We start from the raw sequence: 25221 nt of genomic DNA, 5'->3' as shown, positions 1-25221 counted from the left end.
ATAGCAATAGCAGTAGACTTATATACCGCTTCATAGGCCTTTCAGGCCTCTCTAAGCGGTTTACAGAGAGTCAGCATATTGCCCCCAACAATCTGGGTCCTCATTTTACCCACCTCGGAAGGATGGAAGGCTGAGTCAACCCTGAGCCGGTGAGATTTGAACCGCTGACCTGCTGATCTAGCAGTAGCCTGCAGTGCTGCATTTAACCACTGCGCCACCTTGGCTCATTTGAAAGCTTCTGGATTTTCCCCAAGTTTGAAATTCATAATGTTAGCTTCTGATAAGTCATTTGATGGGTATCTAGATTTGGTATTCACTGCTTGAGTATGTTGTGGGGGAATATTACCTAACAAAATATATCCAGAGAACAGTTTGTCAAAATGAGAAAAAAGTAAATGTACATTTATGTATTAGAATCATATTTTGTTAAAAAGTGCTCAGCGTTGGTAATTTAAACTTAAGGAATTTTGTCAAGTGTGTTTACCATTATGCTGGAATATTTTAAAATTGGCCATAATGCCAGAACACATCTTGAAAATCCCAAGGATCCATCTGTTAAAAATACCAATACTGTGTACTTTAGATAAAATGTTTGCTTACTCTGACTTACGTTTGGGATTAACCTCTCAGTGGAAACACTTCTTAAAACAATCCAGTTGTTACCTGTTCACAGGAGGTCATTTGATCATTTCCTATGTAACTTTGCTTCAACTTTCTACAGTACACATTGGAGTAAATAAATTGTTGAAAGTTTTCTTGACTGGCCACTTTAATTGAAAAAGAAAATGCTCTATAGCCCTAATCCAGAACATTTCTACATGTTTTGGATTCCCAAACCAGTTGTCCGCAAAAATTAAATAATACAGGAGGTGCATTAAATAATTAAATAATACAGGAGGTGCATTATGTCTCCATAGTTTTTTTTAAAACAGGAGAAAAAAGTTGGACAAAAAAATCCTCTTCTCATCTTCTCTTGCAGTCATAGCAGTACTATTTATATCACTGTAAATAGAGTGAGAGTAGAATAAAACAACAATTGAAAAAATATATTACTGTGATTTGCAAGTGTTTTTGTGGACTTTGGCTGCAAGAAATACATAAAAGTAGATCCCTGGCCCAATAGAAATAAACAATTTTCTCAAGTAAGTAAATTGAGAAATATCTCTCCAACCAAATTTCAGTCCTCTTCACTTTTGTAAATACTACGAACAATACCAATGTTTTAAGTTTTCTGCTTTCTTTCCTGACACTAGAGCAATTGCCCAATATAGTCATGGAAATCCCTTCCAGGTGGGCAATGACACAGTTTATTTTAACGTGGTGGATGCTGAAGGCAATGCCTGCTCTTTCACTAACAGCCTGTATAAAGGATTTGGTGCAGGGCTGGTGCCAGAGGGCTGTGGATTTACTTTGCAAGTAAGAAAGTATTTTTCAGCATAAGGAATATGTGCTTGAAATGATTGTTTTAGCATTAATTTTTCAGTGTGGTGTGTTGCTAATTCATATCCGGATTGGCTTGAAATTGTTCCTAATTCAAGTGTAGCCATTTCAAATTCTTGTATCTTTTTTTAAAAATTGAAAACTAGTTGGCTATACAGCAAAACTCAAGGATTTAGCTTCATCCATTTGTACAAGAATTCCTTCTCTATTTGAAGTTTTCCTTCTTTATTTAAATTTTCTCTTACCCACTGAAATCTTTTCAAAAACTGTTGAAATATTATTCCAGATTATTTAAAGACCATGTAATCAGGAATCTTTTTATCTTCATTTTAATGTTGTCTATTTTAATACATTTTTTAAAATTATTATCAACCAATGTGCTGCTACTTTTTTACAGTTTTGCTTCATTTTTTTTTTATTATTACCTGTATCAATAATAAGAGAATATTTGTAGCTCAGGGTTGAACTATGGAGTCTTTGGTGCTCTCTGAGCTTGGTTGTTTTCTTGTAGATGTTTTATTAGCCAAACTGGGTAACATCATCTTTGCATTAATTATGTTATTCAGTTTGGTAATGTCCACAAGAAAATTAGCAAGCTCAGAGAGTACCAAGGACCCCACAGTCCAATGTTGAACTACCAACGTTCTCTTCTAGCAATGCTGCAGGTAACTAGAATTCAACTCTATGTATTGCTTTACCTGTCTATGACTTTTAGTGCACTAATTTATCTCTAGAACAGAGGAGCCGGTTTTTCACTACAGCATGATCATCCAAACTGCCTGGGCCCTGGGAAGCGGCCCTATCATACAATTATACCAGCTCTGGCCACTGCAGCTGGTACTGGAGACCTTTTGTGCTGCTTTGGAGTTATGGGAGGATTCATGCAACCACAAGGTCAGGTGCAAGTAAGTACAGTATCTGTCCTTCCTGGGTGTAATGTATTAGTTGCCAGAAAATAGTTTGCCCTTCAAAGCTTACATGATTGAATAGAGTTTATGTTTTTCACAAATTGGGGGAAAATTTCATGGGCATTCTCACAAAACAACTGCTATGAAGTCAAGGTCAGGCACAAAACAGCAAAATTGGTACATGGGTGGTGATTGCTTTTCACCATCATTACTGAGATGGTTTCTTCTAACTCCATTCCCATTTCACTGGAAAGCAAGCATACTTCAAAAAAAAGTTGTAGCTGCCTATTCTTTTCATTTGACTAATAATCATAACCAGAGACTTTTATGAAATGTGTGTTTGTTTGCTTAATGTGGGATTATACTTTGTAACATACCGGCTTTTGATTTATTTTTTTACTTAAAAGTATATAAAAAAATAAAATCAGCTGAGCATTCAGTCTATATTCCACCGGATCTAATGTTTAGGCAGGATATAAATCAAATTTCCTTGATAGTGATTTGGTGAACATAGCCAAAATATAAAAAAAAATTTGTTATGCAACAATATTGTCTAGATAGTTGGTATTTTATGAATGAATTATTCCTTCATAATAATGTAGATTTGCATTTCCCTCTATATGTTCCTATAGGTACTACTAAATATGTTTGAATTTGGAAAGAATCCACAAGAGGCTTTGGATGCATCTCGTTTTTATATAGAATATAGCAAAAAAGGTAAGACTATAAAATGGAATGTATATTCCCTCTATCTGAATAAGCAGGAAGAAATCTGAAGTAATTGTCCGACCCTCATTATAGTGACACAGTGCCAAGATGCCAAGAAAATCTTGCTGATTAAGATTTAATAGGTCAAGTTTGGATAGCAGTAAGTATTCTACTATAATTAAATTCAATGATGGATTCATTTTCTCCCAGTAGCAATGAATAAAACACCACACAGTTTGCTGTATGTTGAAATCAGTACTATGGTATTTCATACCCTATGTTGCATTTGGTTTCTTTTTATTACTTTGTTTTTCCTTTTATTTCGTTTGCCTGATTTTGTTTTGCTGATATGCTCTTGGGCGAATGACTGCAGTAGATGTAGCTCTCATAGAAAAAGAGGCTTGCAAGAAATGGCAAATGAAACCTGTAATTTCTGCTGTCCATCTCAACCCCCCCTCAAATAGATTTCCTTCTGATGATGTATTTTAGTTTCTTTATGCTACTTCCAAAGAACCAATTTGGTGCAGGAGTTAAGGCATCAGGTTAGAAACTGGGAGATCATGAGTTCTAAATCCACTTTAGGCACAAAGTTAGCTGCAGGACTTTGGGCCAGTCATCCCTTCTCAGCCTAGGAAGGAGGCAATGGCCAACCACTTCCAAAATCCATCTAGGCTCTACTTGACTTTAGCAAAAAAAAAGAGAACCCATCCTGAAGGCACAGTAGAATATAAATTTCATAAGCTCACATAAATTTCATAAGCTCACGTATGTATATAAGTCTCTGTGTTATATATACATAATGATGTGCTGGTAAATATATAAGAACTAGCTTAGGTGGCTCCACTGACATCACTGTGCTGAACCACTAGCCATTGAACAGATTGTCAGCACACTAGGCATATTAGCTTAACTGTCTTAATTGACTAACAGTTTTTCAAACAGTTTACCAATCACCTCTTATGAGCCAGTACAACCCAGTTCCAGCACACCTCCCTTTCTTGTTCTATGTATATGTTCATTTATTTTTCTGTATTTACAATATATAGGAACATAATTTTAAGATATCACAGAGCTTCGGTCTTGTATTTATCTTAGTTGAAGGGTACTCAGTTATATCATCTACTTAGACCTATTTCCTGATGACAAAATGAGACAAGGTTTACTTATAAGCAAGCATTAACAGCTAATTGCACAGGATTGTCTGTTAAAACATCCTTTCTTAACCTGGTGGCCTTGGGGATGTTGACTTTCTTGATCCTTTGTTGATGCTAGGCTTGTGAAGGCTACTTGAAAGCATGTCTTTTTACCCAAGAGCTTATTCAGAACCAAACTGGACAAAGATCTCTATTGATGAATTGCATTATTAGTAGGAAGTTCTTAAAGCATAAGCTAGCCTTCCTCGTCTGCTTGACTGAAGCATAAGGGGTGAAAGTGAAGAGGAAGGAAGGACACATACATGTGCAGTGCAGCAGTTAAATGTTGGACTTCGATCAGGGTTATCCCACCTGGCTATTGAAACTCATGGGTAATTTTGGATCTGTAATTCTCTCTCAACCTATCCCACTTTGCGGGTTTGTTCTTACAGGGATTATGGACAGAAAGGCTAAAATTAGCCTGAATATATTTTACCCTGAGCATCTAGGCCAGTGATGGCGAACCTTTTTTGGCTCATGTGTCAAAAGTGGGAGAGCTCAGGGGGGTCGTGTGCGGGTGTGCCACACCCATAATGCTTTGGGCACGACCACAGTGCGCATGTGCGCACAACCAGCAAGCCCCCCCATTATTGGGCGTGCTTTTTTCACCCTCCCCAGGTTCCAGAGGCTTTATAGGAGCCTGGGGAGGGTGAAAACAGCCTCCCTGCCCCCCCCCCGGAGGCCCTCCGGAGGCTTCAGGAGCTTTTCCTGAAGCCTCCGGAGCACGAAAAACTGGCTCTATGGGCAAACTGGAAGTTCAGGAACGTACTTCCGGGTTGCTCATAGTGCCAGTTTTAGCCCTCCAGACCTTCAGGGAAGCCTCCTGAGGGCTCCTGAATGCTTTGGAGGGTTAAAAACGGCTCTATGAGCAAACCGGAAGTCTGTTCCTGAACTTCCAATTTGCCCGTAGGGCTGGTTTTTCGCGCTCCTGAAGCTTCAGGAAAACCTCCGGAGGGCAAAAAATGGCCTCAAAAAAAGGTTGAAGTCAGGGCAAGCCTCGTGTGTCCTGACAAATGGCTCTGCATGCTACCTGTGGCACGTGTGCCATAGGTTCGCCATCACAGATCTAGGCCATTTTATCGAGATTGAGTATAGTGTGCTATGCATACACTTCTGCATAGTATTACAGAAAAAAGGAAAGGAGATAAATAAAATAAAATAAAATCAGTTATTTAAAGTTTCATATATTCAGTGCAATTATGCAATTGTGTGGCTGGTATCACAACAAAAACTATTTAAAAGTATTGTGTGTGCGTGTGTGTGTATTCCTTTAAGGCAGTCTTGACTCCTGGCAACTGTCTGGACCAGGTGTGTCAAACTCAAGACCCACAACCCATGGGCTGCCCTGAAAACACCAAAGGACCAGCCCATAGTTCCTGCCAGCAAAAATAGAACTTGAGAGGGCTGCCTGCATCCCTCCTGACCTCTGTTTTCACTGGCGGAAGGTTTCAGGAGACCATTGCAGGTGAAAACAGAGTCTGTTTTTGCTGGCAGAGCGCTTGGGCCACCATAGGCATTCCCAACACGAGTGACGTCAAGCTGGCCATGCCCCCCTTCTCCGGTATCCTGGATTTTTAGCCTGGTGCCTTAATTGTTATACCCAAACAGGTCTTAGAATTGAATATATATTCCAGTTTAATAAATTAAATGCAATGAATATTATTTTTGTGTATTGGTTTTCTGATGCCACATTAAACATTACAGTTCAGCATTATACAGGCTACATCCAATATGTTTAAAAAGTCTGGTCATGTGTAGCTGTGTGTTGCCACAGATTGCGGACAAAATTGCCCATTAATATTATATAAAGAAGCTACATAGAATGAGGGCTCCTGCACACCTACCAGTTGAAATGTATGCAAATGCAAGTAGATTAATAGGTACCACTTTTGTGGGAAGGTAACCGTTATGTGCTTCTTTGGCATATAGCCATTCTGGCCACAGGATCACGGAAAATGCCTTCAGACAATGCTGGTTACTTCTGCCAAAGAACAAAGATGTGCTCTGCTCCCTAGAGTCACACATGATTGGACAGGGAAACTTTTATCTCGTGCCTCCAGAAGTGATACCTTGTTTTCCTCTCAGTTGTAAAGATGCAGGATGATTGTTTCTTAGCTACAAAGTTAAAGCTGTTATCTAATCATTTTAAAGGACTTGCTTTAAAAATGTTTCCAATTCAGATTCCTTTTCCTATTCCTGTGTCGATGAGTGAGAATATTTTATTTTCCTTTTGTGGGATCGTGCTTAAGTGCTGAAAATAATATTTTAGCTTTGGGGTCAGGTGGTATTTGTAAAATAATTGGACATTTGTTCAGTATTTCAAATATGCAAATAAAATCTGGAATGCTGTTCTTTTAATCATTAGGTGCGTGGCAGGTGTTCTTGGAAGACGGCATTCCTCAAAACATAGCAGATGATTTGAGAGCCATGGGCCATAATGTCCAGGAACCTGTGCTTGGTTATGCCAGGAGCATGTTTGGACGTGGTCAAATTATCACCAAAGGAGAATGGTGGAGACAACAATCCCTCTCTTCTTCCTACAGTGTACTTTGGGCTGGATCTGATCCTCGAGCTGATGGTTGTGCATTGGGATACTAGTATGAAAAGAAAAGATGGCAAGATTGAGTGAATAGAAACAGATTTCCAAGTGACATAGCATAATCATATACTAGAAAACAGAGGGGGCATAATTTGATAATAGTCCATGTTTTGCACGAAGAAACCCCAGGTTCAGTTATTTCATTTATTTGCCTGGAATATGGGATATTGCAGGGGTGTCAAACTCAAGGCACAGTCAAACCTGTGGGATGTTAGATCAGGCCGGCTTGGAAATAGCGAAGGACCAGCCCACAGTGCCTCTGCTAGTGAAAATGCCCTGCTCGTACCCCAATTTGGCTGGCAGAGTTCTTCAGGAAGCCGTCTAGGCTGAAAATTGGGCACAGGAGGCCGCGTGCTAGGCCTCTGTGCCCCATTTTGGCTGGCAGAATGCTGCAGGAGGCGTTTGTCCCGACTGCTATCCATCCTGTCTCTCCCATCCCCACCCCTGGCCAACCCACAGAGGACAACAATGCTGATCTGACCCTCTAAGAAATCCAGTTTGACACCCCTGGGATAATGGGATACTCATCTGCTACTCAGATTAGGGCATATTGGTTGCTTTTTTCTCATAATGCTTAATCATGGTTTTTCTCATAATGCTTAATCATGGTTTATTAAACAAACCAGGAAGATAAAAGTAATTCTATTTTTTTTTTAAACCACTTCTTGGTTTGTTTCCTCCATGCTTTTCTTCCAATATCAAGAAAAGTAAGGGCAACATACAACAAAACCAGAAGTCAGAATTCCAAGTTTCAAAGGAAAAGACCTAGTTTTAAATCAAGACATAAAAATCAGTAAATTATGTTATCCAGTTATACTTTGTTGCAAAATCATTTATTTTTATTTTTTGAGATGTGTTTGCATATTCTATATTATTTTGAAAACATATTATGATTTAGTGTTTGTGTAAACTAACTATAAAATATGTTTATGAATGGTTTTTAGTCACACTAATATAAAGTTTTTGTTGACATTGTATTTGATCTTCAAAACAAATATATAAACATTTGAATAACTGACAAGCCCACATTATTTCTTCCCTAGCCTTCCCTAATATATATGTTTGATTAACTACCATTACTGCATTCTGAGAGAATGTTGGTATTTTTAAATTTTTATGCTACACTTCTTTATAAGTAAATATAAATTATCTAATCAGAAAATAAGAGATATCCACAAAAAGGATTTCCTTTGTTAGGATAATATTTCTGAATTTACTTTAAAGTATATTCTAGTAGGATGTATTACGTAAGAAATACATAAACATTTAAAAGACAGAAAGGAGTCTTAAAATTCACACTTTGTATTCAGGAATGCCTTATATCTGCTGAAATATTTTTAAAAGATTTTTCTTTATCTCATTTTTGATAAGAAAAAAGTATTATTGAAAGTAATTTAAAATGATTATTGAAAGTGAAAAAAATGCTAAATTCTTAGCATTGTAAATGCTACAGTAAGATTTTATGTGTAAAATCAAATTTCAATCTTTATTTACTGCATATAATGTACATTTCATATTGTTCTGCTGTTATACAGGAAGGCTAATTTAAAAAGTTGGATTTGATTTTAACTTCCTTTTAGTGAAAGGAGCAGAGTTCATAAAACAGGGCTTTCCTGTCACTCTACTCTGCTGATCTCCTAAAGGATGTTAAGAATATCTCCTTTTGGAGACTAGAGTTGAGTAGCAGAGTTGAGCAGCAGAAGGTAGCAAGAAATGTGCCGCTGAATAGTCACACTATCAATAGCAGCCGCCGAAGTTAAAACAAGATAACTTTACTCGTTTTAACAAAAATAAAGTAGGATAAACATTTTCCAAAACAAGCGATAAGTATTCTTGAATTATATACACAGTCTATGATACAACACATTGGTTTACAGATGCTCAACTCACGATTCACCATGTATACAGGTAACTAACATACAGAGTAGCCACCATCCGATATACAGTATTCAACTGTATATAGAGTACATATATGTACTCTATATATGAGTACATATATGAGTTGAATACTGATATACAGTATTCAACTCTCATATATATATATATATATATATATATATATATATATATATATATATATATATATATATACATACATACATACATAAATATATATATATATGTTATATTTGTGCTGATAAATAAATAAAGGGAGACTAGTATAGATCTATTTCAAGCTATTTAGCTTTCATCAGCTAGCCATACCCTTATTGGGTTTCTGTCTGGATGGTCTCTTGTGACGAGCTGATGGATAGAGAATGGAAGTAGTGATCTTCCTCCCATATTTGGGCATACCGGGGGTTGTAACTCTAAATAGATACCTTTCACCCCGGCTCAGCTGATAAGGAGTCGAACTCTGTGGCTTAGTGGTTAACACATCTGCCTAAGATGCAATACAGCACAGGTTAGAATCCCAGTAAGGGTATGGCTAGCTGTTGAGAGCTAAATAGCTTGAAATAAATCTATACTAATCTCCCTTTATTTATTTATTAGCACAAATACACAAATGTAACAAAGGCAACAGTAAAAATATTGGGTTTCTGTCTGGATGGTCTCTTGTGACGAGCCGATGGACAGAGAATGGAAGTAGTGATCTTCCTCCCATATTTGGGCATACCGGAGGTTGTAACTCTAAATATATATATACACATATATACACATACACACACACAAACACACACACACACACACACGTGTGTGTGTGTATGTATGTATGTATATATGTGTGTATGTATGTATGTATATATGTATATATATATACACACACACACATACACACACATACATACACACACACACACACATACACACACATACAAATATATATTGCCAGCCCAACACTAGGATTACATCCCTAACAGGTGATATTTAGAAACAGTGTGCTAAACTACAGAAGGGGAGGAAGCGGTGTGGGAATTGGCAAAAATGAATAGACGTGAATAGAAGTTTTGGATGTATAATATTCATACTTAACTTTTTTTTGTAACACTAGGCTTGCCTCTGAAGCAATATTTGCAAATAGAAAATAGGTTACTTTCATTTTATTTTTAAAGTTGCCTTATCAGTGAGATGGGCAGCATATATATTTGATTAATAAACTTTTAAAAATAAATTTTATATACAGTAGCTGCCGATCTACCAAAACTCTGGGACGGTGAACAAAATAAATACTAAACAGGGCCAAGGATACTTTTGAAGTAGAATGTGCTGGTCAATTGTTCTGATAATAGCTAGTTATTTAATTTATTTTATGCAACTTCGTGTTATCAAAATCAGTTCTAAAGTCTAGACATTAGTAGCTACTGAAAGAGGATGTTACTGAATAGAGCAGATGGAGGAAGTTCTCACAGTTTGATATTCAGCTGGATAGGATGCAAACTTCCCCTTCTTTAGAGTAAAAACAGGAGTCTTTGCCTCTGACTTAACTGCATCAAAGCCAAAATGCTATCACTTAAAAATCCTGCTTAATCAGATAAGATTGGAAGGGGAAGGATATTATTGTATTTTGGAGGAAATCATGAAGGCCAACATCTACTTAACTTGGGAAGAGTCCCCCCACACACACACCATGGTTTTATTGTAGCCTTTAGTGAAAGGTCAAGTATTGCTTATCCACCTTAAAAGCAACTCCTTCCAAATAATGATACAGGGGAGGGGAGCAGAAAAGAGCAAATTCCATGAAATAGTTCCCATGTATGAAATATAGGCAGCGTTTTTCACACATTGTCCTATAGTCACAAGACTATACATATTACACAAGACTTTACATGATGGCTTCTCCATTGACTGTGCTTGTCAGAAGTTGGTTGTGAAGCACAGTTCCAGGCACACTGTGATGGTTGTATGTGTGAGAACCAGCTGTAAAATTACATTTGGCAAATATTATTTTTATTATTAGCTCAACACTGGCTCATATTACAAGCCTTATTCCTGTTTGTTTGTTTAAAACCTGTTCCTGTTTAATTGTTTGTCTAAAACTTAAAAGAATTTTTTAAAAAGAATCAGATACAATAAAATTTTGTTACCTACATGCAAAACTTTATCGGTATATTTAGTAATCGAATATAATGAAACAATGTGTTATTTAGGTTAAATCCTATATCCACTTGAACATTTATTCATATGGAAATCAATGACAGCATACTTTAAATGGATAAGTATGAGATTGTCTTGAATATAATTCAGATGTTTATATCTGGTCTGGTAATCATCAATGCTATAGTTTTCCCTGTTTTCCCAAGGTTTTATTCACTAGGGATGACCCACAAGTTCCTTTGTGCAACTCCAGAAACCTTCCCTAATTGTGATTGTTAAACACTGATGGCAGTTTCACAGGCTAGAAAGCTAGAAACGTTGAGCCTCTCATTCTCTTGGCCTTAAGAAGAAAGATCTTGCCAAGAAAACTGCAGGGACTTCTTGAGTTGGTCACCAGGAGTCAAGACTGATGCAAAGTCCTTTTCTCATCTTCAGACTTTTTATACCTACCTTGTCCCAAGCATTCTCATAATCTTGCTCCTTTTTATGTAAACTAAAGTATGTAGAGTGCAGAAATACAAAAGTGTTCTGACCCCCTCCTCTGTCCAGTAACAAATGCCGAGACAAGCTTAAATAGAATGTCCTTTAATAACAAGACACCAAAACCTCAGTGGCTGAAAGCCAAGCAAAACAAACAGATAAGGCTTGGCAGCAATCCAGCCTGCCAAGCTCCCAGTACTGTCCTCCGACATTCAATCCTGTGTTGACTTCTGCAAAGAGGGCCATGTGCACAAGTAGCTTTTTATAGTCTGGAGAGGAGCCTAATGACCACCAGCTGAGTACAATCACCTCCTGTAATTGCGTAATTGTTCCTGACACCTAGTAGCTCTTCAATGGCATGCATCCAGGAACAACTCACTGCTGGCCTCTGGCTCACTCTCCCTTATCTCCTCCCCACTGGTCCAAGGCTCAGGTGCCTCCTGGTGGCCAACCAGCCTCTCTGCACCCTGCTCGGAGTCGGAACCCTGTCCAGGGTCCTCCACATCATCCAGAGCCGACTGAGAGGGCCCCTCACTGTCGGAGTCTGGTGGCAGCTCCAACAGCATCTGCTGGGCCACAACACAAAAGTATGTGGAGTGCAGAAATACTTAGCCAAATGAATTAAGACCAAAACATAAAATAAATTCTATTAAATTTAGTTTGCATCAACACCATATCTTTCTATTCCTATATTTGTTTCTGTCACATCCAAACATTGATTCATACTTTTCTTTTTGTTCTTTAGCTTTTATACCTCGGATCTAAAGTTTAAGGAACTTTTATTTTTATCTAATTATTTATATTCTCCTTTCCATTTGAGAAAATTAGAAGATGCATTTTTGTGCATGGGCTAGCCTTCAGTTTGTCTTACTGTGTGAATCCAAGTGCTGTAGTTTTTCAAATAGGTATAGGTAATTATTCTCCAAGAATCCTGCCTTTATTTGGCTTTTTATGGTGGTTTGTTCAGGTGTGAAGGTAGCACATATTCTTTATTCTTAGACTACAATTCCATACCTAATTACTTAGAAAAAAGTCCCTTTACACCCAGTTTATTGTTGGTTCATGTTAATTTCATAAAAGTTAATTCACAAATCAACTCAGTCTTATTTCTGTATCTGTAATTTAAAAATAGTCTTGCTCACACAAGCATAATTGTAACGGAATACATATGAAATAACATATTTGTATTTAGCACCATGTCTGAAATACTATTTTAGTTGTGACAAATTTATTTCTGATTCCTGCATGAACAGAGTCCTATTTTACATTGAATATTAATATTATTCAAGCTAATTACTTCTAGAATATTTGAAAATAATAATTTTAATTTGGCAAATGAATTGAAGTTGATTTGATCTTGTGATCATTGTGGGAAAGATTTATATTATTTGGGGATGACCAAAAACTTAATCCTGGTTCAAATATATATGTTTAATTATCTGGAAACTTGAATTCGTTTTAATTTTATTTTTACATCTCCTCATCCAGAGTACGAAGTCATGCTGTTCTGCCCCAAATACTTCCTTCTTAGAGTCTCTCTAGTCTTTTTTACCACTGTTTCCCAGCAGTAATCATTCAATTAACTTTAATGGCTATAGCTATCCACAATGCAATAGCAATTTGACTTATATACCACTTCATAGTGCTATAAAGCACTGTAAGCGGTTTACAGACTCAGCATATTGCTCCCAACAACCTGGGTCCTCATTTTACGAACCTCAGAAGGATGAAAGGATGTGCCAATGCTGAGCTGCTCAGGATCGAACTCCTGGCGGTGAGCTGAATTAACCTGCAATACTGCATTCTAATCTTCACCACAATTCAATGCTGCCAGTTAAATTGTGAAATCTTTTCGTGAATAGTCCAGCCTAGGTGCTATCGGATCTAACCAGCCAATCCAGAAGTCTTCCAATAGAAAGTGCGAGCATTAAGAAAAAAATGGTTGCATTTCTACTATCATTGAAACATAAAACTCTAGATTTGGAAGAAACCATAAGGATTATTTACTCACAATTTATAGAAGCACTAATTAAACCATCTATCAAAGATAGCTCTCCAGTCTTTTATAAAACTCTTTAGAGATGAACCCACAAAACCCATAGGTAGATTCTTCCACTGTTGCACAGATCATATCATCAATAATATTTTTCTTATATTTAAACAAAATCTAGGTAGCTGCAATTTATACCCATTATAAATTGAGACTCTGGAAAATAGCTCTTGAATATTTCCCCCGTAGCTTGCTTTACTCACATTTACTGAATGTGGCTAACAAATCTCCTGTATGGCTTTTTCTCTGCACACTGAAATACCAATGTTTCTTCAGTCTAAGAAACAATAAACTTTCCCTGGGCTATGTGAAAGCATGAAATAGTATCAAGTTAATCACCCTTAACCCTTTTAAATTGGATTCAAGTGTATTTTTTATGAGAATAGTAAATATTAAATCTAGGGTCTTCCTCAACTAGGGCCAGTAGTTTCCAAGTAAGATGCAAACTCTATGGTTGGATGGATACATTTCAATTAAGTGCTAATTAGATTACATGCTGCTATGTAGATAAAAAGCAGTCACTCTCTACTTCCTTATTACACACATTCAATTCTTACTTTTTCCTTTCAGATGAATGCTTTCTTTCTAAGATTGATTGAGGTGTCTTGAGTAGAACCATGGGGAATTCCCTTTACAAATAAAGTTATCCAGAGGAACGCCCAGCCCTACTTCCACCACCACCCTCCCACTTCTCAGGCTAGGACAAGGATTCAGTCAGTGCTATTTGTTTAACTGTATTGTTCTACAACGTCAATACTTGCATTTGTCAGGAACTGGACCTGTCAGGCAAGAAACATACCCCAGCAACTGATTCATGTAAATGCAAAATGCCTCCATTCAACCAAGGAAACAAGAGCTTTTGAAAACTCGAGAAAGACTTTATCCACTGCTTTCTCTGATCTTCTGACATGGGCTTACAAAAATGCAGCGGCTGTTTGAGTTGCCTGTTGATTCCTCTGGCACTGTGGAGTATTGTTATAAATATTCTCCTATATTTTCCTGATGGGAAATCTTCATATGCTTCCAGCAATAATCACACCAACTATGTGTGGCATTTTGAAGGAATCTGTTTCTCAGGTATTATGGTAAGTATGGCTTCTCCAATTAGCTATATACATCTTTTTATTTTCTCCGCAGGACTCTGATCTCAGATGGTAGATGGGGGGGGGTGTCCTCCAGGAAAGAGGGTATAAAGGGAGAGAATCAAAATAACAACTGTATTTTGGAAGCAATATAACAGCCAATCACAACATGTCACTGTACTGTAATTGTGTATTTAAATATTGATAGAGGGATTTTTTACAATGTAATTTGATTTTTCCTCCCCCGCCCCTTTCAGAGGTAGTTTAAACACCATATAGATCATTAAATATATTTGTAGGATTAATATAATAATGATTGAGGACATGGATTAAAACTAATTCTTGTGTGTGTGTGTGTGTGTGTGTGTGTGTGTGTGTAAAACAAGTGAAATTTAGTTGGAATGAAATTGCACTAATATATCTTTATTTATTCTTTTATTTCAAAAGTCTTCTATCTTAATTTCCTATTTTGAAGATATATTTCAAACAGCTTTGAGCTGTAGAATTAAAGTATATGTTTGTATTTCACATTCCTGATGTTCCAAAGCTATTGAACTCAATAAGATGACTGACCTTTGATTTTAAAAAATACAAAAATTGGCTCTATGTTTAATTGTGGCAACCAATATTTGGCTTGTTTTAAAATTAATATACTAGATTTGCTGTATTTTTATCTCTTTAAGTCAATTGTGGGATCCTCAAGGCATATTCAAGAATGTCTGCATTTGATATCTAAGAAATCAATTCCCAATGTTTAATTTTATGAATGCAGTTGTGAGCCTTAACAAGAAAAAAAGAGATTGAAGTAGTGTTGGGGAAAAAAGTGAGCATTACGAATGAAAAGAGAACCTGGTTGGCCCTTTCATAAAATTCATATTTTATGATGATCATTTGGGAAATGTCAGTTTCTTCAAATACAATGCCTTCTTTTGAACAAACCATCCTATTTTAACCTCTGATAAGCCAGATAGCCAGACTCCCAGCATCCCAGCCAGAATGTGAAATGGGAGAGAGATTCTTTGTTTCTAAACTGATACTGATAAATTTAGGATTTTTTTTTCTTTAAATGTAATTCAAATGCAAAATATCTGGCAGTTTTGATGTCAGGAAGGGTGGTTATTCCTTTCCTTGGCAACCATGAACAGAACAAAGATAAAGGTTCCCCGCCACTAAAGAAAACAGGAAAAAATGCCCACTGGTACCAATTCTATTATATATACACCACCAATGGAACTTAGAATATTTCCTTTTCGGAATTATCCATTCTTTTGTGTTTCTGTCTTACTAGATTTGTAGCTGTCTTTCAAAAGCTAACATTATATGTTCTATATTTTAAACATTGAATACCGTACAGTAAGGGAAGTACAGCAAGTACCATATCCAAAGATGAAACTATTGGCAATGTTGAGCATAAGTTGAATGTTCATGCATAAGTTCTACATCTCTTAATTATCCATGATTATGAGGAGCACACAGGCAACCCTAGGTTTTCCTTCTGTTTATTTTGGAAGAAAGCATTTCTGATATAATCTTGGTTCTATACTTTCAGTCAAATATGCTAAGTATCTACTCAAAATCATGTATTATTTAATTAGAATATAAATTTCTGAAGGAAGGATTTTGTAAGTTTAATGTTCTCATACTCAGTATGTTCTGTGCTACTTTCTTCTAGATTCTTATTCTAGCAGCACTTCTGGTAATTCTGGACCGGGATACCTTTTTTGAATGCTTCCAAAGTGAAAGCTGCACCAGAACATATAGAGTGAGTGTATGGTTTGCAAATGTAGCGTTTTTGCTTTAAAAAGACCTTCCTTCCTCTTTTGACACTTCTGACCCTCTGCTGTTGTTTCCTTCCTTAGTCTGTGATGGAGATTAAAAAAAAGAGACAGAGACCCTTTGTTTGTTATCTCTACAGCAAATCTGCGAAGCTGAACAAACAAGAACAGGAAAAATAGCTGGTCCCCATTCTGAAATAGATGGATTAGTATCAACAGACATAACTTTAGAATTGTTGCCAACTGTTATTCCCTAAACTTCTGTCTCTCTGTTAAGAACTGTTCTGCAATCTCATGGTCTCCAAGTCCGTTGGAACAATTATATTAGTGAAGATGAACATAATGTGCACTACGGTATTGAGGGGAAAGCAATACAAAGATAATTGGCCTATCATCCTGCTTTAAATGAATAATTAATATTTTCCTTAATTCCACATCTTGGCTCAGGCTTAGCAGTGCAAGTCCCTAAAACTATTGCCACAACAATCATACTGTCTTCCTCCCGATAAGCATGACATAACAGTGCCCTTTCTGTCATCTTCAGTCACATGAAGAGCCTAACTCTATGAGATCATCATGGTCTTGGAGAGTTTAAGGATCAGTTTGGTGTTTTATGAGATGTCACATTAAAAATAAGACAATCTTATTTATATGGAGTGATGCATTTGCTTGATGACATACACAGTAAGTGGGAAAAATAATACAGGTAGTCCTTGGGTTAGAGCAGTTCATTTAGTGACTCTTAAACTGGCACTGAAAAAAATGATATGATGATTTTCCACATTATGACTGCTGTAGCATCCCCTCAGTCATGTGATTTACTTTTGGATATTGACAACTGATTCACATTTATGACAGTTGCAGTGTCCCACCATCATCTCATGTGATCACCTTTTGAATCCTTCTGACAAGCAAAGTCAATGGGGAAACCAGATTCACTTAACCATGTTACTAATTGAACAACTGCAGTGATTCACTTAACAAGAAAATAAAAGTCGTAAAATGGGGCAAAACTCATGTAACAAATTTCTCACTTAGCAACATAAATTTTGAGCTCAATTGTGGTCATAAGTTGAAAACAACCTGTGTTTTGTAAATGTAAGTACATGAACAGTTAATTTAAAAAAAAAAGAGAAGTGATGTCGTGCAGTGACTAAGAACATATTCTGAGAGAGTCATTCAAATTTGCTACAAACTCATCTATGTGACTATGACTCATTTACGGCCATATCATTGGGCAACATTGGTGGCATCCAAATGCCATGATTTTGAATATAAACAAGAGCAAAACTTGAATGGTTGTATTTTTGGTAGCAACAAGAAGAGCTGATAAGGAATTTTATTGGCTCATAAATAAAATAATGTTTGCTAAATTTTCCAATTTAGAGGAGAGATGTCTGTTCCATTTGGACTAGCCTAACTTCAACAGAGAAAATGCCATTTGAAAAAGCAAATTGCCAATATTCTTTCACCCTACTCTTTGATGATGGTTATAGCAACAAAGTAGGGTTATATTAATTCTTTTCATGTCATATCAACCCAAACTAGACTACTGGCTTTACAGGCAACAGATCTAATAGTGCTTGAAACTCTCAGGCAGTTTGCTAAATTTGGCTTGGAATCCAACCTTTGGGAGGTGAAGGACACATACAGCATTTGCAAAATGGCATGATGAAGCTCACAAATTACCACATAGATTTAATCAGTTGCAAAGGGCATTCTGTACTAATTCTGTTTACTTTTGCCTTATTTATACATTGGTGTTATTTTCAAACGAAACACTTGACTTAAACTGCCGATATCATCATCATCATTATCTCTTTTATTCATTAAATATGAAACTCAGTCAACTGAACATTTAAAATGTGTCACTAATACCATTGACTGGTGCTAATGTTTATACGGGTTGCTGCCAGCAATAATAATAATAATAGTAATAGTAATAGTAATAGTAATAATAATAGTTCATTGACATTGCAATACCTAGAGATGCACGAATTGAAGATGAACAGCAAGAGAAAATCACAAAGTACCGGGACTTGCAAATTGAAGTTGAGCAACTGTGGAAAACAAAATCGTGTGTTGTCCCAATTGTAATTGGAGCTCTTGGAGCAATACCCAAAGGGTTACCTCACTATTTGGAAAATTTAAATTTATCAGACTCGAACATTCTGATTCTACAAAAAACCACACTATTTGGAACATCTTATATCCTCCGACATTACCTTAACAGTAGGTCCTTGGTTAGGACTCGAGCTGTTGAGCTACCAACCAGCCCCAAAGGCTGTGAATCTCACCAAAGATTAACCACATAATAATAATAATAATAATAATAATAATAATAATAATAATAATAATAATAATAATAATAATAAAAAAACTCCGCCGTTGCCGGTCCCAAGCCCGGATGAGAAAGGAGGAAGGTTGGGATCAGGTTGGCATCTGGTCCCGTAAAAAAAAACCCCGCCAACCCATACAATATGGTGAAAAAAACGAATAAGAATTCCATACCGCATCGGTCGTCGCGCGGGTTAACAAGGGCCGCGGCGGATGTTGGGGTCCCTGGACATCCGTCGACAAGTGGGCTACAAGTGGACCAGCCAACAAAACGACAAAAATATAGTGCAGATGAAAACCGTGCCATAATGGCCTGTTACTACAACTCAGAGCCAGAAAAAAGAGGATATTTAAAGCGAATGTATGAATTATGGAAACAACAATATCCAGATTCTAATGTTAGTGAACAACGACTAGCAGATCAAAGGCGATTTATTATACGGAATAAAGTGTTTAGTGAAGTTGAACATGAGGAGATTCAGGCAAATTGCAAAACCCAAAAAACAATATCACAAGCGGAAATAACTGATATTCAAGACACAACTAAAGACACTATAGTAGAACTCCCAGAAGAAGCTCTCAGGGAGGAAATAACATCACCACCACTAGAACCAGTTATCACTGAACCAACTGATGAACTAACTCAAAAACAAAAAGAATTGAAGGATAAGATCATGGAGCATTTTCTGCTTAATGAGGAAAGGCAACGTTTACCATCACTAAAAACTGTGCCTAAGAAAATTTTGGCCCCTATCATGAAAATGGTTAATGCAGTGTTTTCAACAATTGAACCGGGATCCATCTTGGAAACAAACCAGTTAATGTACAGCGCAGCTGTAATAGTCACTAACGAACTAGGCATTAAAATTAAAGTACCTAGTCACACAACAGAAAAAGCATCAAAGCCAAAGTGGAAAATCCGTCTAGAACAAAAAATAAAAAAATTAAGGGCAGATGCTAGTAACTTAAAGAACATGCATGAGCAACGGCTTAAAAACAACAAAACCATAGATCGGCTAATCAGAAGATATAGATTGGATACAAGAAACATCAATGAAGCTGTAGAGATTGTAAAACAGCAGATAACAGCAACAGCTAGAAAAATTGAAAGATATGCGGCACCAATCATCCAACATAAACAAAATCAGCAATTTCGATCAGACCAACGGCGTTTTTATCAAAGTCTTAATGTGAATGGTGACACCAAAAGTGAAAAACCAGAAAAGCAGGCCACAGTTGAATTCTGGAAAGAATTGTGGGAAAATGCAAAGGACTACAACAAGGAAGCAAAGTGGATACATGACTTTGAGAAAAGCATTGGCAACAAACAAATGCAAGTATTAGAAATAACAACTGAGATGATCAAAAATCGAGTTAAAAAGGTAAAGAATTGGACATCACCTGGAAAGGACCAATTACATGGTTTCTGGCTCAAATATCTGACCAGTTTACATGCAATATTGGCCAGGCAACTGAATGAAATTTTACAAAAGGGCCAAATTGATGAATGGTTGACAACTGGAAAAACATACTTGATTCAGAAAGATCCAACTAAAGGAACAACACCTGAAAACTATAGACCAATAACATGCTTACCAACAACCTTCAAATTACTCACAGGCATTATTGCAGATAACATGATGGATTATTTGGAAACAAACAACATCTTGCCAGTAGAGCAAAAAGGCAACAAAAGAAGGAGCAGGGGCACAAAAGATCAGCTTCTAATTGATAAAATGATATTAGAAAATTGTAAGAACAGAAAAACGAACTTGAATATGGTCTGGATTGATTACAAAAAGGCATTTGACTCACTGCCACATAGTTGGATCATAAAATGCTTAGAAACAACTGGCATTAGCAAAAATATTACATCCTTTACTGAAAAGGCAATGAAACAATGGAGAACTGAGTTGGCAGTAGGGAATGAGAGCTACGGAATGGTTAATATCAAGCGAGGAATTTTCCAGGGTGATTCACTTTCACCTCTTCTCTTCATCATCGCAATGATCCCACTATCAGTAATCTTAAAAAAAATGAAATTAGGCTACCAAACAGCCAAAAAAGCTGAAAAAATTTCGCATTTACTATATATGGATGATTTGAAACTCTATGGAAAGTCAGAAATAGAAATCCAATCATTGACAAATACAGTCCGAGTATTCAGCACCGATATTTCAATGCAGTTTGGCATGGAAAAATGCGCCACTGTATCCATAAAAAGGGGCAAAATCACTGCATCTGAGGGAATTGAAATGCCCAATGGCCAACTAATTAAATGCAAAGAAAATGAAGCCTACAAATACTTAGGCATTCTGCAGTTGGATAACATCAAGCATGGAGAAGTAAAAACTATTGTCAGGCGAGAGTACACCAACAGAGTTAGGAAAATTTTAAAATCTAAATTGAATGGTGGAAATACAATCAAGGCCATAAATACCTGGGCAATACCAGTTATAAGATACACAGCTGGCATAGTTAACTGGACACAAGCTGATTTGGACCTTTTGGACCGAAAAACCAGGAAACTAATGACAATACACTACAGTTTACATCCACGTGGTGATACTGATAGACTATATCTTCCCCGAAAATCAGGTGGCAGAGGATTATTACAAGTGAAGCAAACAGTTGAAGAAGAAAAACATGCACTGGCTGATTATTTAAAAGACACTCAAGAACATCTATTAATCGAAGTAAAGAACAAAAATCTACTGAAGGCCCAACAGACAAAACAAGAATACAGAAAAGATGTGATAAAATCAAGAATGGAGAGTTGGCAGAACAAAGCACTGCATGGTCAATTTCTGGAAAAAATAAAAGATAAAGTGGACAGTGAACAAACTTGGTTATGGTTAAAAACAGGTACATTAAAGAAAGAAACAGAGTCAATAATCCTGGCTGCACAAGAACAAGCTATCCGCACAAATGCCATTAAGGCCAAAATCGAAAAATCCTCTGATGATGCCAAATGCAGACTTTGCAAAGAAGCTGATGAAACTGTTGATCACATACTCAGCTGCTGTAAAAAAATCACGCAGACTGATTATAAATTGCGGCACAATTCAGTAGCACAAATGATCCATTGGAATTTGTGCAAAAATTATAATATTAAAACAGCAACAAACTGGTGGGAACATCAGCCTGAAAAAGTCACCGAAAATCAGATGGTCAAGATCTTGTGGGATTTCCGTATACAAACCGACAAAATACTGGCGCATAATACACCAGACATCACACTGGTTGAGAAAAATAAGGTCACAATCATAGACATCGCAATACCAGGTGATAGCAGGGTCGCCGAGAAGGAACATGAAAAAATCGCAAGATACCAGGACTTAAAAATCGAAATTCAACGACTATGGCACAAACCAGCAGTGGTAATTCCAGTGGTAATTGGCACACTGGGTGCTATTCCAAAAGCACTGGAATTACATTTAAAACAGTTAAAAATTGACAAAATCACCATCAAAATGCAAAAAGCCGCACTGCTTGGATCTGCACGCATATTACGAAAATACGTTACGACGTCCTAGGCCCCTGGGTGGGGCCCGACTAGTAACCAATGCCAAATCCGGCGAAACAACTGGCCGCTGTGATACAATTGTACAATAATAATAATAATATCTTGTGGGACTTTTGAATACAAACGGATCATCATTTGGAGCACAACACGCCAGATATCAAGGTTGTAGAGAGGTTGGTAAAGGGGGATTGGGGAGTATGAGGGAGCTTGCTAGAATCACATGTACAATATCACTTTGAGGCTTGCAAGTAGAATGCTCATGACGTCCAGCCTTGCCCAACCACAGGACACAACTATACGTCTATCAACCAAGTCCTCTGATTAGCTAAGGAGAAATGCAACATGTGTTCTACAAGTGGACAGTGTGTTAAGTTTTCGTCCAGCACTACCTATCTTCCCAACTATACTGCTTTCTACCCTTGATCAAAGGCTAAGATATATCTAAAGATGTAGATTAGGAGTCGGCAATTAAGCAATCCCAAGGGGCCACATGAGAAACTGGAATTGTGGAGAGCCAAACCAATAGGACTGTGAAGGTGCGTAAACACAGGCATACATAAATTAAAAAAAAAGTTGCTTTCAAAATAAAAGCAAGTTGTATTGTGTGCATTTATTTACATTTGATTTCTGATCTCCAACTGACTTCAAAAGGAACAGCCAAAGCGCAAATGTGGTCCAGGGGCCATTAAAATGCCCAGGTCTGATGTACATAGTTCGTTCCCTGTAATGATGGAATTTTTTCACTCCCTCTCACTCTGCTTCTTCTTCTTCTTTTAATGCAGCGTTTCATTTCTGTTGTGCTTTCCCTACTAGGGATTGCATTCTCTGGCTACAGTCTGATCATATCTGCTTTGAGCTTAGTGCAAGGCCCATACTGCAAAACCTCAGCTGGCTGGGAATATGCTTTCAAAAGCACAGCAGGCAGGTAAGAAACAGGCTTCTCTGTAAAGCTAATTTTAGATTTCATTGATGTCTTCTGCCAAATATGTAAATGAAATGGCCAATTGATGTCGCCCTCTGATCTTACAAGGATTGGGTTGTGGCTGTTTCTCTTTTGTATGTTCACAATAGCTTCATTCAGACAAGTCCAGATTTTTTCGCCCTCCCTCTATTCATCTCTGGAAGTCTGATAGATCAGGGGTTCCCAATCCTCGGGCTGAGGCCCATTACCAGGCCTCAGCTTGTTCAGAAGTGGCGAGTGTGCATGTCCGCGCAACTCCACCTGTGCAAGCAGCAGGTGAGCATGTGTGTGTGCGGAACTCCATTTATGTGAGTGGTGGGCGCGTGTGCCCACAGCTCACCCACATGCAGCAGCGTGTGTCTGCCACTCGCACATAACTATTCCCTCTTCCCCCTACCGCTGGTCCGCAAAGATGGAAAGGTTGGGGATGGCTGTGATAGATGAATGGACGAAGAGTCCTTGGGCTGATAACTGTGTATGATAAGACAACCTGACAGGTCTTTTACAGTACCTACTGTATATTCATAGTAACTCCTATTTTCTTTATACTACTGTTTCTTCTAATAGTTACCTCATGGATCCTACTTCCTGGTCCAAATGCACTGAGCCTGCTTATGTAGTGGATTGGAACATCATTTTGTTGTCTATTCTGATAGTTCTCAGTGGCCTCCAAATCTTGATCTGCCTTCTGAAAATAATTGCAGAATTAAGGCAAATCCTGTGTGGAAATTATCCCATCTTTGTTCAGGTAAGAAAACAATGTCCATAAAGTTTTTTTAAAAAAAATTACCATAACTGCTTATGTTATTTTTATTCTTCCAAGTTGACCAAGTATTCATATGCTTCTAAAACCACTGATTCAGTCAGTGATCAAATGAGACTTTTGTATTGTGGTCCAAGGTGAACTCACAGGGAGATCTTTTGTGCCCAGTAGAATCAGTTGTCTTGATTGAAATAATTAGGATATAAATGCATTTATTTTATTATTTATGTTATTGGGTATAACATGCCCATCTCAACATCATGAATCTGGGTGGCTAGCAATGATTGAAAACACACAGTATTACAACAATCCTTCAATGAATATAAATCAGTAACTGACGTAACAAAAAAAACCCCCAAAACCCAGCTGTCAGTGCAATCATCTCACAAGCTCGGCAATATATCCTAAATAAACGTCCATTAAAATCTCATATCTTTCTGTTCTTTTTACAGCCTGCACTGATCTAACAACCTTGGGGAATGACTCCACCCTGATTCCATCATATCTCTGAGCATGCATTTTGATATTAATTTTTAAAGCAGGCTCTTTTGTTTCTGTGGGAACACAAGAAGAACTGCCAATGTTTCCCCAACATATTATTTATGTTGCTTCAGCTAAAGTGTACAGTTTTTGGATAGACTGTTTTTTTTTGTTGCCTGTTTGCATACCTTTTCCCTTTCTTGCATTTGTTCGGTATCTATATTGTGAGGCTCTTGAAAAATGAAGATTTTTTTGTGTGTTTGCATAATATAAAGCACTTAGCATCAATACCACATGAATAAATATTTAGTTCAATAAGTTATTGTGAACAAAAACATTCTTAGTAAAGAGATAAACTTATATTTGGAATACACTTTTTTTGTATCACAAATGGGATTTAGCATGATTAAATGAACAACTGAATAAAACTTCCCCTGCACAGTTGTTGGGAGAAATGTAAAAATCTGAGATGAGATTTGGGGAATGTCTTTTGCATGTAGAAAGCCATAAGAATAGACTTGCTCTACTACTTCATTCATTGAGCAAGAACACTGGAATGGTCCCTAATTTGCCTTAACGAAATACAGTTATATTTACTTTGGCTCCTTCTCTACAGTGAGTAATAAAAAACCCACATTCAATACTAACAAAGATTCTTTGTTCCTCTTCACATTCTTCTGATCACATACAAGAAGTTCTCAACTTACAACCGTTCGTTTAGCAACTGGCTTTACAATAGTCACACATGTTGGGTCAAGTGATATTCGCGACCTCTCCAGACGAAGTCAATGGGGAAGCCAGATTTGTTTAAGTGACTAAGATTCACTTAATAAGCACTTTTCTTAGCAACAGAAATTCTGGTCCCAGTTGCAGTTATAAGTCAA

The 25221-nt window shown here is 37.1% G+C and overlaps 2 protein-coding genes across 7 annotated transcripts in view; both read left to right on the top strand.

Moving 5' to 3' along the window:
* LOC116514268 (glutathione hydrolase-like YwrD proenzyme) overlaps window positions 1-7613 on the top strand; it is a 36178-nt gene extending 28565 nt beyond the window's left edge. For all 5 annotated transcript variants that reach the window (XM_032225783.1, XM_032225781.1, XM_032225784.1 and 2 more), the window contains 4 exons: window positions 1254-1416; window positions 2175-2345; window positions 2981-3065; window positions 6615-7613. In XM_032225783.1, the coding sequence (XP_032081674.1) occupies window positions 1254-1416; window positions 2175-2345; window positions 2981-3065; window positions 6615-6847 (652 nt within the window). In that variant the 3' untranslated portion in view covers window positions 6848-7613. The remainder of the gene's footprint in view (window positions 1-1253; window positions 1417-2174; window positions 2346-2980; window positions 3066-6614) is intronic.
* Window positions 7614-13110: 5497 nt separating this feature from the next.
* On the top strand, window positions 13111-24655 carry TM4SF18 (transmembrane 4 L six family member 18). Of its 2 annotated transcripts, XM_032225465.1 has the most exons (5): window positions 13111-14498; window positions 16168-16257; window positions 22916-23058; window positions 23662-23842; window positions 24310-24655. In XM_032225465.1, the coding sequence occupies exons 1-5, from the start codon at window positions 14322-14324 to the stop codon at window positions 24322-24324; spliced, it is 606 nt and encodes a 201-aa protein (XP_032081356.1). In that variant the 5' UTR covers window positions 13111-14321; the 3' UTR covers window positions 24325-24655. The 2 variants fall into 2 exon arrangements, with proteins under 2 accessions (XP_032081356.1, XP_032081358.1); XM_032225467.1 differs by lacking the exon at window positions 16168-16257.
* Window positions 24656-25221: the final 566 nt, after the last annotated feature.

This window comes from Thamnophis elegans, chromosome 10 (genome assembly GCF_009769535.1).
Source record: "Thamnophis elegans isolate rThaEle1 chromosome 10, rThaEle1.pri, whole genome shotgun sequence".
NCBI classification, from domain to species: Eukaryota; Metazoa; Chordata; class Lepidosauria; order Squamata; family Colubridae; genus Thamnophis; species Thamnophis elegans.
The sequence above is the reverse complement of the archived record's forward strand: the minus strand, read 5'-3'. Positions and strand labels throughout refer to the sequence as shown.

What these genes read in the sequence shown, in the direction of transcription:
- TM4SF18 (XM_032225465.1), top strand. Translation starts at nt 14,322, where the DNA reads ATGGGCTTACAAAAATGCAGCGGCTGTTTGAGTTGCCTGTTGATTCCT. An exon ending in TCTGTTTCTCAGGTATTATG is followed by an intron (nt 14,499 to 16,167) that starts GTAAGTATGGCT and finishes ACTTTCTTCTAG; the next exon opens with ATTCTTATTCTAGCAGCACT. An exon ending in GCTGCACCAGAACATATAGA is followed by an intron (nt 16,258 to 22,915) that starts GTGAGTGTATGG and finishes CTTTTAATGCAG; the next exon opens with CGTTTCATTTCTGTTGTGCT.